A 19,204-nucleotide genomic window follows, 5' to 3' on the forward strand; every position below is an offset into this window, starting at 1 on the left:
AGAAATGTGTTCAAGTGGGTGTGTGGCAAAATAAAATGACATTCCCAGAAACTGATGCAAAGTTGAGGCCCGATTCTAATTTTAATCTTTAGCTGGCTTGGTAAAAATGGTTAATATGTTTCCATTAGATTAAATGCACTTATGCTGTCTAGGTGTCAATAGGAAACTTTCTAAAACTTATGGATCAGAGGTAAAACAAATTACTAGATTGTCCACATTTCTGAAAAGTTCACTGTTAGACCTTACCAGGTTTTTTACAGTAAAATACTGGCAACACTGTTGCCAGTAAATTACTGTAAAAATGCACTAAAACTCAAGTTAACTAAAAAATACAACGTATTAGTTTTAGTGCATTTTTACAACACTGTTGCCAGTAATTTACTGTAAAAATGCACTAAAACTCAAGTCAACTAAAAAATACAACTTATTAGTTTTAGTGCATTTTTACAGTAAATTACTGGCAACAGTGTTGCCAGTATTTTACTGTAAAAAACCTGGTAAGGTCTAACAGTGTTGCTGAGTCCCTACACACCTGTTGATTTTAGCCGGAAACCAAGAGGGTTTTCAGAAATTGACCACTGGACAGCTGCTCTCATTTATGTTGTTCACAGGCCCTGTTGTGTTTCAGAATTGCATTCAAAAGCATGTATGAGAACTTAATGTTGTTTTCTGTTGCTTTGTATTTGCTTTTATCTTCTGGAACCCCAGAGGTGATGATTGATTGTGCTGATGATTTGCTTGTCTCTTTTGTACGCCACTTTGGACAACTGTATGGTAGACATGAATATATGGTAGACCTTTGGATAATGTGTCAGCATTTCCTTTTGATAATTATTTATGTCAAATAAAACAAATTTTGCTCAAGGGTCAATTACCCTCACAGCAAGTTCTGAAAAGGTTATCTGAAAAATGCCAAATGCGGAGTAACCAAAGCCTTACAAGTACAACTTAAGTCAACCACATTTTGATGGTCCAATGCTCCATAGCCTTAGTTCAGAAAAGCGGTCACTGAAAAGTACACTCTGACTATCTAGTGCAAAGAGATAATTGTGTGCAAATAGTTGGCCAGATTGCTATTTTAAGAAATATCATTAAAGTGTTAGTTCACTCCAAAATGAAAATTATGTAATTACTCTCCCTACTCATACCCTCACGTTGTTCCAACCTCGTAAGACCTTCGTTCATCTTCGGAACACAAATTAATATATTTTTTATTAAATCTGAGAGCTGAATCACTCCTCCATAGCCTTCTTAACGGATCGAGACTGGCCGGCCCAGAAGTTATTAAAGACACCGTTAAAATAACCCGAGTGACAGTGGCTCAATCTTCTCTTTTGGCCTCGAGATTTCACGTAGTGGAACTGCACAACGGTTCTGTGTTGTATGTCTCACGCAGGCTCAATATTGGCCGACGCTGGTCATGTGTGTGATGCGTGTGACATAAAACCTAGAAGCGTTGCAGTTTCACTACGTGAAATGGGTTAGGGATTTTTGTCCTATTTCAAAAGTTTCATCATCAAGTCATTCTTCTCCTACCTGTTTGAGTCAACCAGCATAGGTTGTTATAAAGTGAGGGAGTTGCAGGACAATCTTGATGTGGCCAGGCTCCTAGAGTGCCGAAGTGATGACATCACTTTGTAGGACAACTCAGAAGTTAGCGGCGCATGGGTTCCCTCGATCGAAAAGCTCTGCATTTTACCCATAGACTTTTGGAAAATCACAAAAAATGAGATCTGTGTTCAACAAAGAGTTGTGACCCTTACACGTTTTATCTATCAAGCTAATCGTTACAAAAAATGAGATCTGTGTTCAACAAAGAGTTGTGACCCTTACACGTTTTATCTATCAAGCTAATCGTTATAAATGAATCCAAAATGTATACATTTTGAAGCCTATATAAAGTTAAAAAAAAAAACACAAGCAGATTATAACAGGTGTCTTTTATGTCATACATCAAAACGTGAAAATATATAGAGGCTTGTTCACCACAGACCTTATTTCAGGCGATTTAGCAAAAACCCATTCAAAAATCCCATAGATTTTAGGGCGAGGGAACTGGGAGTGCTAAAATGCTAACTAATTTCTGCGTTTTGGCCTACAAAGTGACGTGATAACTTCGGCACTCTATTAGGCTGTAATATGTCCTCTGTCCTGACAAGAATGTCTTCATTGCCATGCCACTCATCCATATGACATAATGATTTTCTTGTAGATTACCACATGCTTTTGCTGTTGTAAGATAAGCTTGAACTAAACATAATTAGCTGCTGCTTTTTTTAAAGGGAAGGTTTAAATTAGTATTATTGTATTGTTAGAGAGGTTTTTTGTTGCTGTTGTTGTTAAAAAAAAATGAAGCAGTGGTGCACCATTCAATTTTAAAATGGTTGCACACTTAAGTGCCACACCGCTTGCTGATTGGAAAGAAGATTTTATGGCCACCATATCCACCCAAAGACACCGCCAAGGTACGGGCTGCAGTTAAGAAATATGAGCTGCCTACTCAGCAATGGTTGTCCTATGAACCTGTTAGACACCTTGTAAGTTGAGGTCAGTGTATAAATTCAATATATGGTGGAATTAATACTTTACAGTTATTAAACTCACAATTTAACTTGCAGCCACACATGAAGAAGCTGAGAAGAGTTTGAAAAGATGTCTACAGAAAGAGAAGTTTGAAAAAAGAAAATCCAGGTAACACCTGAAATTTCTTTGCATTATTTTCAGAAGGGAAAAAAAAAATTGGAGGGGAAAGAATAATCACTAAAATAACCTTCCTAGATGTATTTGATGTTTTCTTTTTCTATTAGACCCAATCCCATGTACTGTAAAAAAAAATGCACACAGCGTTCAGTGACGCTGATGATGTAAGACGCTGCTGACTTGTTCTGGTGCGTCAGTGTATTCGGGTTCAAATAAATATGGCTGGTCTTCCTCTGTGTCGAAAATGTTTGCGAAGATTGTTTTCTTTACAGCATGCGTCTCCCTCAAACTGTAAACGAAGCTCAGGCGCACCAGTTACATGTCAGCAGTGTCTTACGACATCAGCATCACTGAACCGGAAGAGAATACAATGCTGAATAAAGTCGTAGTTTTTGTAATTTTGGACCAAAATATATTTTTGATGCTTTAAAACATTCTAACTAACCCACTGATGTCACATGGACTACTTTGATGATGTCTTTATTTCGTTTCTGGACAAGGACAGTATACCGTACATACATTTTCAATGGAGGGACAGAAAACTCTTGGACTAAAAATTTTAAAATATCTTAAACTGTGTTCTGAAGATGAACGAACATTTTTGGGTGAACTAACACTTTAAGCATTTGGCCATTTAAAACCAAACAGGCTGCAAAGCGTCCAAATGTGTAAACAACATGATTAATGCATTAAATCCAGCATAAACTTCAGCACAACCTGCATATTTTTAAACTCTCAAGACAGACGTCATACCCGAACCTCACAGCGATTGGCTGCCGACCATGTTTTTTTGCCTGATATTTGCATAGTCGAACCTGCCAACTTTTTGACACTCTCAATGCTTTCTTCTCAACTTCCATAGGAATGAATTGGAAACGCTTGCTCTGCGCCAGTGGGCACGCACTGCAAGGACAACATGAGATGACGACAGTAAGGACAACAGAGAAAGATGACGGTAATGATGACTGTAAAGACAACAGAACTAGACTGCAGTAAGGAGACAGAGAAAGACGACATAAAACAGAGAACATGCACATCAACATACTAATTTATCTGAACTAAAAAAATTATAAATTGGTCCTAACTGTAAACAAGGACAAATATATAAACCACAAAGTCAACTAATTGCCACAAATGGAACCTCATAGTGTAAAATTTTACAGTGCTTTCTTGAATTATTCATAAAAGGAATTTTAATGAAAATGTTGTTTGCATTTTTCTAATTTAATCATTTTTTACAAAAAAAAAAAAAACAGCAACTGTATTATCAACTTTAAAAACTGAGTAAAAAGAAAATTGTAAATATTCACTTTACATCACTTTGTGACGATTTTTCTGAATATCATACACCACTATTACTTATTTACAGGTTTAAATTAGATTATTAATCCTGTATTTTTAATGTTTAGGCTTGTGGACCCTACTTTATGTATAGAATATAGTTCTAAAAACACAATCATGTTATCTGTATCATAAATAGTTATATGTTGCATTAGTGTTTGCAAAGTAATTCCCAGGTATCTTTAACCACATTAAATCTCATTTCAAATGGGCATCACTTTGAGGAAGCAGGGGTAGTTTGAAGTCCACCGTTGCTAGGCTACATGTGGAGCAAGCACAATGTTTTGGCAAGCCTTTTGTCAAATTATGCAAGCGTATAAAAGATTTGCATGCCACGCATGCATTTTTATGGGCCCATTAAGCAGAATAAAATCTCATAAAATCACATAAACTAACTTGCATCCAAAATACTACACAGGTTATACTCACCTAATTCAGACACAGCAGGATTAATCCTGACAGAAGACGACAGAAGCAGAAGCATCTGAAGTGAACTCCATACAGGATGAGACATGCTAGCCCTCTTCATCTGTGCCTTTCAAACGAAGATAATGGTCCATATCATCATTCCTCATCTGACCAAATGCATTCATGCACTGCAAGAAAAACAAAGTTCTCATAATGCAGGATTCAACAAAACTCTTGCATTTCATAATCATTATTGACTAGATTAACAATTTTTTTTTTCAAAGTATCAAAAATGTCAAAACATACTTGTGCTGTGCCTCATTTATTGGTGTGAACGTATCTTCAAAGAACGAGTGCAAATCAGTCACTAACTCAGCAAAGCAGCACCTCCTCTCTCTCTCTCTCTCTCTCTCTCTCTCTCTCTCTCTGCATATTCCCATTTTGGTTGTGTTTCATTACCGCTATTATCATCACAGCCAGCCTTTGTATATACTACAAACCTCTTTACTCTCTTCAATAGACTGAGCACTTTACACCACACAGCAGCAAACTCTCCTTTTACTGATCGTAACATGAAAGAGCAAAAGCGCTTTGTACTTAGAGGATCAGTTAGAAAGCTTGCAAGGAAAGGTTTGTACCCTAGCACATAAGCTTTCATTGCTACTATGTCCATGTAGGGCAGTCTTGGTTTAATGCTTCCCTAATATGGCCAGTGCACGGCAGAAATGAGTGATGATATGATGCTGTAAATATGCTTATATTTCTCTACAGACATTAAAGTTCTCAGGATATTAGGGTGTTCAGTGTCATGAAGATATCCATAGTAAAATATATAGAATTGCTCTATATTCCATACAGTATTTAATGCCATTTACTTCAGAAGTAACTGTGACTGAATTACCGTAAAGAAATTAAGAGCAATCAGTTACTATACGTTTCAAGGGCAAAGCAAATTTACAGTAATTAATTACTCAGTACATTAATTATTTAATGTGTTACACCCAACACTACACAGCAAATTATGTTTGCAGGCCACACAAAAAAATAATCAAGTGATTATGTATAAAGGAATTATTTTGGATTAATCTGTTTAAAATGTTCTGTTTTGGAGCAGTCTTCTGCTTCTTCCATTTATTCATACACAAAAAAAATATTACTCAGAATGGGTCAACACTGGTGATGTTGAAAAATCATTTAAACAAGTTTTATGACGAGGTCGGTGAGGATGGGAAAAATCGTACATTTCTGTGTTTCGCAGTGTTTCATCAGCGGTGCATTCTGGTACGTAAACAAGAGGGCGCCGCCATATTTTGAGGCCATATCAGGCCAGAAAACAAAGTTTGTTGTCTATTGTTTTGTCCTTGTGAAAGGACATTGCATCCACAACAGGTTCTTCCATAACAAGTGGCCTCACAATATGAAGATTTTTCCCATCAGCCACTGTGGCGCTAAAGTCGTGACGTTATGCCCCCAAGCCCAATATGGTACAATAGAGTGCCGAAGTTATCACATCACTTTGTAGGGCAAAACTCAAAAGTGAGTTAGCATTTTATCACTCCCGGTTCCCTCGCTCTAAAGTCTACGGGATTTTTGAATGGGTTGTTGCTAAATCGCCTGAAATAAAGTCTGTGGTGAACAAAGCCTCTAAATATTTTCACATTTTGATCTATGACATAAAACACACAGTTATAACCTGCTTTTGGTTTATAAACTTTATTGTGTCTGCTTGTGTTTTTTAAAAACTTTATATAGGCTTCAAAATGTATAAATTTTGGATTAACTTAAATATTATCTTGATAGACAAAACGTATAAGGGTCACAACTCTTTGTTGAAAACAGATCTTATTTTCCAAAAGTCTATGCTGAAAATGCATAGCTTTTCAATCGAGGGAACCCATGCAACGCTAACTTACAAGTTGTCCTACAAAGTGATGTCATCACTTCGGCACTCTATTGACGTCATTGTTCATTACATTGTTTGTCTTTAGTTTATGGTGTAGAAAGCCTCAGGACACGCAGAGCTGATGTTGTTATGGCAATGGGCGGTTTTGTTTTCAACACACACGTTAGACCAATCACAACAGACCAAAGAACTTAAATTGACCAGACTGAGCTGTCTGGCCAATCATAGCACAGCAACTTGTGGAAAGAAGTGATTGATACAGAGCATAGGTATTCAATCCTGCTCCTGGAGGCCCAATTCCCTGCACTTTCCTGGAGTTTTACTCCAATCCTACTCAAACACACCTGAACCAGCTAGTCAAGCTCTTCAGGATTGTTTGAAAATCACAGACTGAAGTAGGTTTGATTTAAACTCTGCAGGGCAGTGGGCCTCCAGGAGTAGGGTTGAAGACCTCTGATTTAGAGAGATTGATTAATCTGATGTGTCGTTTGAGAATCATTGAAAATCTGGTGATGTGCAAATGTATATTATGAGAAATTATTAGAAAAATACATTTTTTGATCTTTGATACATGTATACCTGTTGTAGAAGACTCCAAAACAGCATTGGAAAACTTTAAAATAGCATAATAGGGGCACTTTAAGAAACAAATGGGAGCAACAGAGAGTCAGTGTTATGTTTGTTATTGCTTCATATTTTGTGCTGTGCATCTGAGTTATTTTTAATGTGCTCTACATGTCATAGATCCATAATATTGTTATTATTGTAATCAATTTTATTGTTACATTTAACATTTTTAGACGGTCCAGTCTATGATAGGGCACCATGTTGGGATAGCAGCTGAGTACTCCGAGGCAAACAGAAATCCCATGAATGAGTGCTTCAGCCTTATGACTCATCTGGCATTGGCCATAGACAGCAGGTGGGTGAGCTAATGGGATCTAATGCCAGGAGCCGGGGGTGGGTTTTCTTTTGCCGAACAACACCCCATTAAATGAAGAAGCAGTTTAGCAATTCATTAACGTATTTAAAATTCGATCCCCTTACAAATACAACCAAAGCACTCGAGAGAAGGAGTTTAATTTGTCTGGCATTAGACATATGGGTACGGTGGAAAGAGTAAAGAGAAAACTTTAGAATATTATTTTTATATCTATATATATATATGAATCTATAAATGTAGACTTACTGACTGATAACCAGTGTTGGGGAAAGTTACTTTTAAAAGTAATGTTACAATATTGCATTACTCTCTAAAAAATGTATTATTGCGTTAATTGTTCATTTTTCATGGAAGTAATGTTACGTTACTTTTGCATGACTTTGGTTCTTGTAGACTTACAATGGCTATCATGCACATATCTGTTATGTCCATGAAATCGTAGGGTGTCCCAATTTCAGAAGGGTGCTCTTTTGCAGTCGATATTTGCCATCGATGCACACTTTTGCCAGCAGGCAAAGGCTTCTTCCTTAAGCCACAGAAGTGTGGACTCATATAAGACCGCAAGTGTTTATGGATCCATTTAGGACAGGGTCACTCTCAGCAAATAAAAAAAAAAGATGATCAATTCTTTTTTATTGGATATAGTAACACCACTCCACAGTAAAACAGTTGAAAGTTGAAACAGTTGAAAGTGATTGCAGTACCAGTTTTGGCCACAATCTTGCATACGGCTCCTTTAAGTTGGACCATCAGAGGTTGGACCATCAGAGGTCAGCAGGTTTAAATACATAAAGTATATTTGGGTAATTTAACATTAATTACAGCAGGTTTGTGTAATGTTTCAAGTTAACACTGTTTTTAATCATTTTGAGGAACAGTGAATCTGTTTTTGTGCAAGTGAGATGAGTAAATTTCTGCTCAGTTAGTCTAGAACAATGGTAGCCAACCCCATAGATATCTATAAAGGCTAGATATGTCGCCCACGCTGCTGGCCAATGGAGGTCGACGTCTGCACTTGGCGGCCATCTTGTCACAGGTAGCTGGCTCACTCGTAACATTGTGTTAATGGTACATGTACTATTTAAATGACCATAACTTGCTCAATTTTCTACCGATTTTCAAACGGTTTGTTTTGTTCTAAACGTCAGAGATGTAGTTATGACACTGCATACTTATGAATAAAAAGTGTATAAATAAATAATCATCAAGATAATTATAGCCACGTTAATAACGTTTGTAAGAAACCAAACCGTTTGTAAATCCGTCAAGATTTTAACGAGATAATAGTATTTATGTTCGTGCTGACCACTCATCTTACATCAGCTTGTCTGTGACAAGATGGCCGCCGCAAGAAGGCTATCTTATATTATATTATCTTATATATTATATTATCGTATTATATCATATTTTATTTTATGCAGGATTGACAATGGCAATTGTTACATAGGCGGAAGGCTGGAAATAAAAATCTACCAACACAAAATGGGCAGTATGATGGTAGTGGGGAGTGGGATGGTGATTGTAATGACAATGGTAATAAATAATAAATGGTTACTTTGTTTACGCATACCCACACATACACATACCCACACTCACACCTGCTCACATTCACACTTAGATCAAACACTTAAATCACTCTTGCCACTGCTGGAATTATGGATTTACAAGATTGCTCACTACTGCACTATGTTGGTTTGTTTGTATATGTCTGACTGTTAAATAAAAAAAAAAATAAATAAATAAATAAAAGATTTATTTGTATTACTTTGATGACGATGGAAACTCCACCGTAACACGTCTAGCCTTTATATAGGCATATCTATGGCCAACCCTGCTCCTGAGGGGTGGTATTCCAGCAAGCATGGTTAACTTACCTTCACAAATGCCTTGAACTCTCAGTTGAGTAACCTAAACCAAGCTTACTCGGGGCATGTCGGTTCCAAAATCGCATCTGGGAGAAACAGTCTACCCAGAGTATGTTAAGGTGACCGTGATTTTGCCAAGTAAGAGGTGTTCCTGGATCAACATATTTTGTTGATCCTGGATCAACATTTAATCAACCAATCACAAGCCTCTGATGTCATCCGTGTGTGCCGACCCAAAAACCCGTCACTCCATTTTGAATCTTCCCTCCCCACCTTCCTATGCTGACCGACAAAAGGTAAGTTATTTTGTCTGTCCTCTTTCTTTCACCCTCTCCCTAACTAAAAATCTACCTTTGTAAATGTATTTATTCACGAAAAAATCCTGAAATATTACACTTAAATGGCATAATGTAATGCAACTCTGAACATACAACTGCCATGTGCCGGTGAGCTAATAGCTTAGCTTGCTAATAGCTTAGCTTGCTTTTCTCTATAACCCCTAAAAGTCTTCCTTCTCACATACTCTTACACACAAATGTAATATTCCTTACAATTTTATAATAATGTTTTAAAAATGGTAATAAATTACTGCTCTTTAAAACAGACTACTATGCTTTTAGTCAGAATAAAGTGTGCAAAAAGTACATGCGTTTTTAAAAAAAACAGTAGAATATCTGCTTTTTGAATATGATTGTAATCAATATTTTGATAATTGTTATAAAGTCATCAGTTCCATATGGGGTAGATTAGCTAATGTTGATCCAGGATCATCATGATCAGTTCAATGCAGGGTAGATTCGCTAATGTTGATCCAGGATCATCATGATCAGTTCAATATGGGGTATATTCGCTAATGTTGATCCAGGATCATCATGATCAGTTCAATATGGGGTGGATTCGCTAATGTTGAACCAGGACCATCATGATCAGTTCAATATGGGGTAGATTCGCTAATGTTGATCCAGGACCATCATGATCAGTTCAATACGGGGTCGATTCACTAATGTTGATCCAGGATCATCATGATCAGTTCAATACGGGGTCGATTCACTAATGTTGATCCAGGACCATCATGATCAGTTCAATACGGGGTAGATTCGCTAATGTTGATCCAGGACCATCATGATCAGTTCAGTACGGGGTCGATTCACTAATGTTGATCCAGGACCATCATGATCAGTTCAATACGGGGTAGATTCACTAATGTTGATCCAGGACCATCATGATCAGTTCAATACGGGGTAGATTCACTAATGTTGAACCAGGACCATCATGATCAGTTCAATATGGGGTAGATTCGCTAATGTTGATCCAGGATCATCATGATCAGTTCAATACGGGGTAGATTCGCTAATGTTGATCCAGGATCATCATGATCAGTTCAATACGGGGTAAATTCGCTAATGTTGATCCAGGACCATCATGATCAGTTCAATACGGGGTAGATTCGCTAATGTTGATCCAGGACCATCATGATCAGTTCAATATGGGGTAGATTCGCTAATGTTGATCCAGGACCATCATGATCAGTTCAATATGGGGTAGATTCGCTAATGTTGATCCAGGACCATCATGATCAGTTCAATATGGGGTAGATTCGCTAATGTTGATCCAGGACCATCATGATCAGTTCAATATGGGGTAGATTTGCTAATGTTGATCCAGGACCATCATGATCAGTTCAATATGGGGTCGATTCACTAATGTTGATCCAGGACCATCATGATCAGTTTAATACGGGGTAGATTTGCTAATGTTGATCCAGGACCATCATGATCAGTTCAATATGGGGTCGATTCACTAATGTTGATCCAGGACCATCATGATCAGTTCAATACGGGGTAAATTCGCTAATGTTGATCCAGGACCATCATGATCAGTTCAATATGGGGTCGATTCACTAATGTTGATCCAGGACCATCATGATCAGTTCAATACGGGGTAAATTCGCTAATGTTGATCCAGGACCATCATGATCAGTTCAATACGGGGTAGATTTGCTAATGTTGATCCAGGACCATCATGATCAGTTCAATATGGGGTAGATTCGCTAATGTTGATCCAGGATCATCATTATCAGTTCAATACGGGGTAGGGTAGATTTGCTAATGTTGATCCAGGACCATCATGATCAGTTCAATATGGGGTAGATTCGCTAATGTTGATCCAGGATCATCATGATCAGTTCAATACGGGGTAGATTCACTAATGTTGAACCAGGACCATCATGATCAGTTCAATATGGGGTAGATTCGCTAATGTTGATCCAGGATCATCATGATCAGTTCAATATGGGGTAGATTCGCTAATGTTGAACCAGGACCATCATGATCAGTTCAATATGGGGTAGATTCGCTAATGTTGATCCAGGATCATCATGATCAGTTTAATACGGGGAAGATTTGCTAATGTTGATCCAGGACCATCATGATCAGTTCAATACGGGGTAAATTCGCTAATGTTGATCCAGGACCATCATGATCAGTTCAATATGGGGTAAATTCGCTAATGTTGATCCAGGACCATCATGATCAGTTCAATATGGGGTCGATTCACTAATGTTGATCCAGGACCATCATGATCAGTTCAATACGGGGTAAATTCGCTAATGTTGATCCAGGACCATCATGATCAGTTCAATATGGGGTAGATTCGCTAATGTTGATCCAGGACCATCATGATCAGTTCAATACGGGGTCGATTCACTAATGTTGATCCAGGACCATCATGATCAGTTCAATACGGGGTAAATTCGCTAATGTTGATCCAGGATCATCATTATCAGTTCAATACGGGGTAGATTCGCTAATGTTGATCCAGGACCATCATGATCAGTTCAATACGGGGTCGATTCACTAATGTTGATCCAGGACCATCATGATCAGTTCAATATGGGGTAGATTCGCTAATGTTGATCCAGGATCATCATTATCAGTTTAATACGGGGTAGATTCGCTAATGTTGATCCAGGACCATCATGATCAGTTCAATACGGGGTAAATTCGCTAATGTTGATCCAGGACCATCATGATCAGTTCAATATGGGGTCGATTCACTAATGTTGATCCAGGACCATCATGATCAGTTCAATACGGGGTAAATTCGCTAATGTTGATCCAGGACCATCATGATCAGTTCAATATGGGGTAGATTCGCTAATGTTGATCCAGGATCATCATGATCAGTTCAATACGGGGTAGATTCGCTAATGTTGATCCAGAACCATCATGATCAGTTCAAAATGGGGTAGATTCGCTAATGTTGATCCAGGATCATCATGATCAGTTCAATACGGGGTAAATTCGCTAATGTTGATCCAGGATCATCATGATCAGTTCAATACGGGGTAGATTTGCTAATGTTGATCCAGGACCATCATGATCAGTTCAATACGGGGTAGATTGGCTAATGTTGATCCAGGACCATCATGATCAGTTCAATACGGGGTAGATTCGCTAATGTTAATCCAGGATCATCATGTTCAGTTCAATATGGGGTAGATTCGCTAATGTTGATCCAGGACCATCATGATCAGTTCAATACGGGGTCGATTCACTAATGTTGATCCAGGACCATCATGATCAGTTCAATATGGGGTAGATTCGCTAATGTTGATCCAGGATCATCATTATCAGTTTAATACGGGGTAGATTCGCTAATGTTGATCCAGGACCATCATGATCAGTTCAATACGGGGTAAATTCGCTAATGTTGATCCAGGATCATCATTATCAGTTCAATACGGGGTAGATTCGCTAATGTTGATCCAGGACCATCATGATCAGTTCAATACGGGGTCGATTCACTAATGTTGATCCAGGACCATCATGATCAGTTCAATATGGGGTAGATTCGCTAATGTTGATCCAGGATCATCATGATCAGTTCAATATGGGGTAGATTCGCTAATGTTGAACCAGGACCATCATGATCAGTTCAATATGGGGTAGATTCGCTAATGTTGATCCAGGACCATCATGATCAGTTCAATATGGGGTAGATTCGCTAATGTTGATCCAGGATCATCATTATCAGTTCAATACGGGGTAGGGTAGATTTGCTAATGTTGATCCAGGACCATCATGATCAGTTCAATATGGGGTAGATTCGCTAATGTTGATCCAGGATCATCATGATCAGTTCAATACGGGGTAGATTCACTAATGTTGAACCAGGACCATCATGATCAGTTCAATATGGGGTAGATTCGCTAATGTTGATCCAGGATCATCATGATCAGTTCAATATGGGGTAGATTCGCTAATGTTGAACCAGGACCATCATGATCAGTTCAATATGGGGTAGATTCGCTAATGTTGATCCAGGATCATCATGATCAGTTTAATACGGGGAAGATTTGCTAATGTTGATCCAGGACCATCATGATCAGTTCAATACGGGGTAAATTCGCTAATGTTGATCCAGGACCATCATGATCAGTTCAATATGGGGTAAATTCGCTAATGTTGATCCAGGACCATCATGATCAGTTCAATATGGGGTCGATTCACTAATGTTGATCCAGGACCATCATGATCAGTTCAATACGGGGTAAATTCGCTAATGTTGATCCAGGACCATCATGATCAGTTCAATATGGGGTAGATTCGCTAATGTTGATCCAGGACCATCATGATCAGTTCAATACGGGGTCGATTCACTAATGTTGATCCAGGACCATCATGATCAGTTCAATACGGGGTAAATTCGCTAATGTTGATCCAGGATCATCATTATCAGTTCAATACGGGGTAGATTCGCTAATGTTGATCCAGGACCATCATGATCAGTTCAATACGGGGTCGATTCACTAATGTTGATCCAGGACCATCATGATCAGTTCAATATGGGGTAGATTCGCTAATGTTGATCCAGGATCATCATTATCAGTTTAATACGGGGTAGATTCGCTAATGTTGATCCAGGACCATCATGATCAGTTCAATACGGGGTAAATTCGCTAATGTTGATCCAGGACCATCATGATCAGTTCAATATGGGGTCGATTCACTAATGTTGATCCAGGACCATCATGATCAGTTCAATACGGGGTAAATTCGCTAATGTTGATCCAGGACCATCATGATCAGTTCAATATGGGGTAGATTCGCTAATGTTGATCCAGGATCATCATGATCAGTTCAATACGGGGTAGATTCGCTAATGTTGATCCAGAACCATCATGATCAGTTCAAAATGGGGTAGATTCGCTAATGTTGATCCAGGATCATCATGATCAGTTCAATACGGGGTAAATTCGCTAATGTTGATCCAGGATCATCATGATCAGTTCAATACGGGGTAGATTTGCTAATGTTGATCCAGGACCATCATGATCAGTTCAATACGGGGTAGATTGGCTAATGTTGATCCAGGACCATCATGATCAGTTCAATACGGGGTAGATTCGCTAAAGTTGATCCAGGATCATCATGTTCAGTTCAATACGGGGTAGATTCGCTAATGTTGATCCAGGATCATCATGTTCAGTTCAATATGGGGTCGATTCACTAATGTTAATCCAGGATCATCATGTTCAGTTCAATATGGGGTAGATTCGCTAATGTTGATCCAGGACCATCATGATCAGTTCAATACGGGGTAGATTCGCTAAAGTTGATCCAGGATCATCATGATCAGTTCAATACGGGGTAGATTCGCTAATGTTGATCCAGGACCATCATGATCAGTTCAATACGGGGTAGATTCGCTAATGTTGATCCAGGACCATCATGATCAGTTCAATACGGGGTAGATTCGCTAATGTTAATCCAGGATCATCATGTTCAGTTCAATATGGGGTATATTCGCTAATGTTGATCCAGGATCATCATGAACAGTTCAATACGGGGTCGATTCACTAATGTTGATCCAGGACCATCATGATCAGTTCAATACGGGGTAGATTCGCTAAAGTTGATCCAGGATCATCATGTTCAGTTCAATACGGGGTAGATTCGCTAATGTTGATCCAGGACCATCATGATCAGTTCAATACGGGGTAGATTCGCTAATGTTGATCCGGGACCATCATGATCAGTTCAATACGGGGTCGATTCGCTAATGTTGATCCAGGATCATCATGATCAGTTCAATACGGGGTAGATTCGCTAATGTTGATCCAGGATCATCATGATCAGTTCAATACGGGGTCGATTCGCTAATGTTGATCCAGGATCATCATGATCAGTTCCATATGGGGTAGATTCGCTAATGTTGATCCAGGATCATCATGATCAGTTCAATACGGGGTCGATTCGCTAATGTTGATCCAGGATCATCATGTTCAGTTCAATACGGGGTAGATTCGCTAATGTTGATCCAGGACCATCATGTTCAGTTCAATACGTGGGTAGATTCACTAATGTTGATCCAGGACCATCATGATCAGTTCAATACGGGGTAGATTCGCTAATGTTGTTACAGGACCAGCATTGATGCAGAATCAATGAAATCACCAATAACTTTGTATAGCTCATATGGTAAGCTGATAACTGTTTTAAAATGTAAACTTTCAATGTATCAGCTTTTTGTTAGTGTTTCCTCTTTAAAGTTAATATATGTGTTTGGTGCTGATGCGTGTTATTTTAAAATAACCAGAACAAAAACATTATGTGAAATTGAATTAACTAAGTATATTTTTTTCTGTTTATACATTTCAGAAATGTTCCATCATGGAGGAGTTTATCAAAAAGTCTGTGGAAAATGAAGAAAAGAGAAAAATAAGACAGAAAAACATTAAACTCAAGGTGCATATTCTTAAACCAGATGATCAAGAAGAGAACTTTATCACAGAAATAATTAACAAAGAGCACACAAAATCATTCAGGACCACAAATTGTTCCAGTTTAAAAGATAAAGGAAGAGGATATTATATTTTCCATTGCAGAAGATCTGGAAATGTATATGAAAGAAGTCACAGAGCTGTCGGGTGTAAAGCATACCTCTCTTTTAAAGTGAGAAATGATTGGAAAGGACACAAAGTTATTGTGCAGAGAGTATTTGACCAGCACAATGGACATGATGTTTCTGTAGAAGATGGTCATTTTCATCAGATTCACCCTCAGCTGGTGGATGAGATCAAGAAGTGGATTACATTAGGCGTAAAACCAGATGTCATCCTCCTTCAAGCTCATCAGTGGTCAAAAGCTCATGGAGAAGTTAATTATCATTCCAGAGAATATTTTGTTACACCAGAAGACATACATAATATCCGTACCTGTATGCTTCGAGGGAAACATCTTGATAAAGATGATTATAAGAGTACAGAAAAACTATTATCTGGTCCTTTAAAAGATAATGTTGTATTTTATCAGCCACTGGATAATGATCAGGATCTTATAATTGTTCTCCAAACGGAGTGCATGAGAAAAGACTTACAGGACCATGGGAGTAACATTGTGTTTTTTGATGCCACACACTGTGTGAATCAATATTCCTTTCCACTTTTTACACTGCTTGTGAGAGATGACCATGGTCATGGAGTTCCTATTGCATACATAATAACAAGCAATGAGACACAAGAAACCCTTAAGCTTGCACTTCGGAGGCTACGACCTTTGTTCCCTAAGCCACCAAAGTAATTCATTAAGGAACTGATCTATTGGGGGATCCAAGGTTTAACAAGTTGACTTACTTTTCTTTTTCTTTAAAGGTGCTTCATGGTTGACAAAGACATGAGTGAAATAAATGCTTTGAACGACGTTTTCCCTGAGTCTGATGTTCTTCTTTGCTGGTACCATGTACTCCAAGTAAGACACTTTTTTCCCCTTAAATACTGTATATTGATTCATAATGTTAATGATACTTGCATAATCGTTACATATGTCCTGGTTCACAGGCCATTGTTCGGTGGTTGATGAAGTCAGATTCCAGTGTTAGTGGGCCACAGCGTTCAAGTATCCGGAAAGAAATTATTGATTACTTCAAAAAAATGAAAGCTTGTCCTATGGTATTTGAATTTTACATTTTAATGGTTGTATTATACGGTTACAATATGTACACCTAATGTATACCTTGACAACCCATTTTTAAAAGGATGTAATTTTTTCACCAAAAAAGGATTTTTTTTTGTCATGTACTTACCCTAATGTTGTTTCAAACCTGTTTGAGTTTCTTTCTTCTGCTGAAAAAATAACTATATATATATATATATATATATATATATTGAAGAATGTTGGTAATTAAAAAATTGATGGTCCCTAGTAGAAAAAACTAAACAATTAAGTCAATGGGTGCCGTCAACTGTCTGATTACCAACATTCTTCAAAATATTTTATTTTGTGTACAACAGAAGAAAGAAACTCATAAAGGTTTGGAACAAAATGAGGGTGAGCATTTTCATTTTTCAGTGAATTATCCCTTTAAGTTAGAAATATTTTAATTGTATTACTATTTGCAACTTAACATTTTTGACCAAGAGGCTTTTTTTCACTATGCATTGTGTACTTTTCCATTCACTGTATCAATGTTTTTAAAAACCACAGAAAAGGCAAAATAAATAATTATACTATCCATATTATACAATATTACCAAGCGTTTATATTGTTACCTTTTTTACTTGCAGACTCACCATACCTATTTTTGTTAATTGCAGAAGGCTGACTTTGACAGAATGTCTAAACAATTCCTAAAGGAATTTTCTCACTACAAAGAGCTTTGCAATTACTTCCAGAGGTACTGGGAACCAATAAGTCATAGATGGGCTGACTATGGACGTTGTTATAACCATGGGAATTCAGAGACCAACAATTTAATAGAAAGGTAAAATAAGGAATTTAAATTGTTATTAAAGACTGTAAAGCAGAAATCATTCACTGTCATTCCACATATAATTATGAACTTGTTTTGGGACTATAAATTGTTTTTCTTTTATTCAGGTTCTTCCATCGACTGAAATACCAATTCTTATCTGGGATAAGAAATCGGCGTTTGGATGACTTGCTTGACGTCCTTCTTTGCAAGACGGAGACTTACTTTCAGGTGATAAAACACTTGCAATCAGCAGGAAGAATGGCAAACTGTGTTGCCATGAAGTTGGAGGAAACATTAAGCAAAGCAACTAGAATGATGGAAAAAGGCTGGATTGACCACATTACAAGCGAATCATCGGAAATATATGTCTATAATGTGCCATCCGAACAAGACTCCTCACTTTCCTACAGAACCTGCCCAGCGGAGTGTTTCTGCAGTTGCCCTGTGGGTTTGAAAGGTGAAGTATGCAAACATTTGGTTTTGCTTGATATACTCAAAGAAAAGGATGATGCATTTCCTGAATTTGCTCTTCAGCTGGAAGCTCATGCAAGAGCTTTACAAAACAATGGTCACTTCAGTATCTGTTCTGAGGTGAAGATGGAAATCGACGTCGAAAGTCTTTGTGGGAGAGGAACATATCATACAGATTTGGAAACCTATTCTTGTTCCTGTTGCACATTCTCATATCATTGCATATGTCCCTGCCTTATTTTAGCACAACAGTTGTTTGGCATGACCATTAATGAAAAATTGTGCTGTTCTGTGAATCAATCTGACAATGCTGATGTGTACTTTGAGAAACAAGACACAACAAGTTTAGACTTCCGGAGACTAGAAGATGTTCTTGCAATTATCAAAAGATGGCAGACTGTTCCAGAGAACATCAAAAGCCAAATAAATGATCTCTATGTTAATGTGCAACAAGAAGACAGAAGTCTTTTGTCAAAAAGGCATTGTACCAATGACACTTCAAGGAAGATACAGCCACTCTTCCCATGCAATGCAAAAAAAAGAAAAAAGACTTCCAAGGTTTCCAAGAAAACCTGCATTTCTGACACAAATTCAGAAGGGTTTAAAAGAAGAAAGAGGCAACCCAAAAAAAAGTAAAAAAAAAAAAAAAAAAAAACATGAATATAGAATTGGGTGCAGAATACCTTGTATGAAATTTTGGTATCAAATGAAGAGCTGCTTTTAGTGTGGCCAAATGTTTTGTGTTGCTGTTAATTTCTAAACAATACTATTTTCGTAAGAATCTGCAGACCTGTTTTCAATGTGATGTATTTTTTGTAC

General features: G+C 37.8%; 2 protein-coding genes across 4 annotated transcripts in view; one reads left to right on the forward strand and one right to left on the reverse strand.

Annotated features, from left to right (window-relative positions):
• The window catches only part of LOC120477492 (uncharacterized), a 70,732-nt gene that overhangs the window by 30,602 nt on the left and 20,926 nt on the right, over positions 1-19,204 (reverse strand). For 2 of the 3 annotated variants that reach the window (XM_089130038.1, XM_089130036.1), the window contains exons 1-2: positions 4,756-4,862; positions 4,471-4,637 (exon numbers count right to left, since the gene is read on the reverse strand). In XM_089130038.1, the coding sequence (XP_088986164.1) occupies positions 4,471-4,570 (100 nt within the window). In that variant the 5' untranslated portion in view covers positions 4,571-4,637; positions 4,756-4,862. Of the gene's footprint in view, positions 1-4,470; positions 4,638-4,755; positions 4,863-19,204 lie in introns of those variants that run through there. The other variant, XM_089130037.1, reaches the window with a different exon arrangement.
• Positions 9,274-18,652, forward strand: LOC120468592 (uncharacterized). The gene is made up of 7 exons (XM_089130035.1): positions 9,274-9,456; positions 15,823-16,739; positions 16,815-16,911; positions 17,001-17,111; positions 17,757-17,923; positions 18,040-18,371; positions 18,449-18,652. The coding sequence occupies exons 1-7, from the start codon at positions 9,373-9,375 to the stop codon at positions 18,502-18,504; spliced, it is 1,764 nt and encodes a 587-aa protein (XP_088986161.1). The 5' UTR covers positions 9,274-9,372; the 3' UTR covers positions 18,505-18,652.

Source organism: Pimephales promelas, chromosome 4 (genome assembly GCF_988280905.1).
Source record: "Pimephales promelas chromosome 4, fPimPro1.hap1.1, whole genome shotgun sequence".
Classification (NCBI taxonomy): Eukaryota; Metazoa; Chordata; class Actinopteri; order Cypriniformes; family Leuciscidae; genus Pimephales; species Pimephales promelas.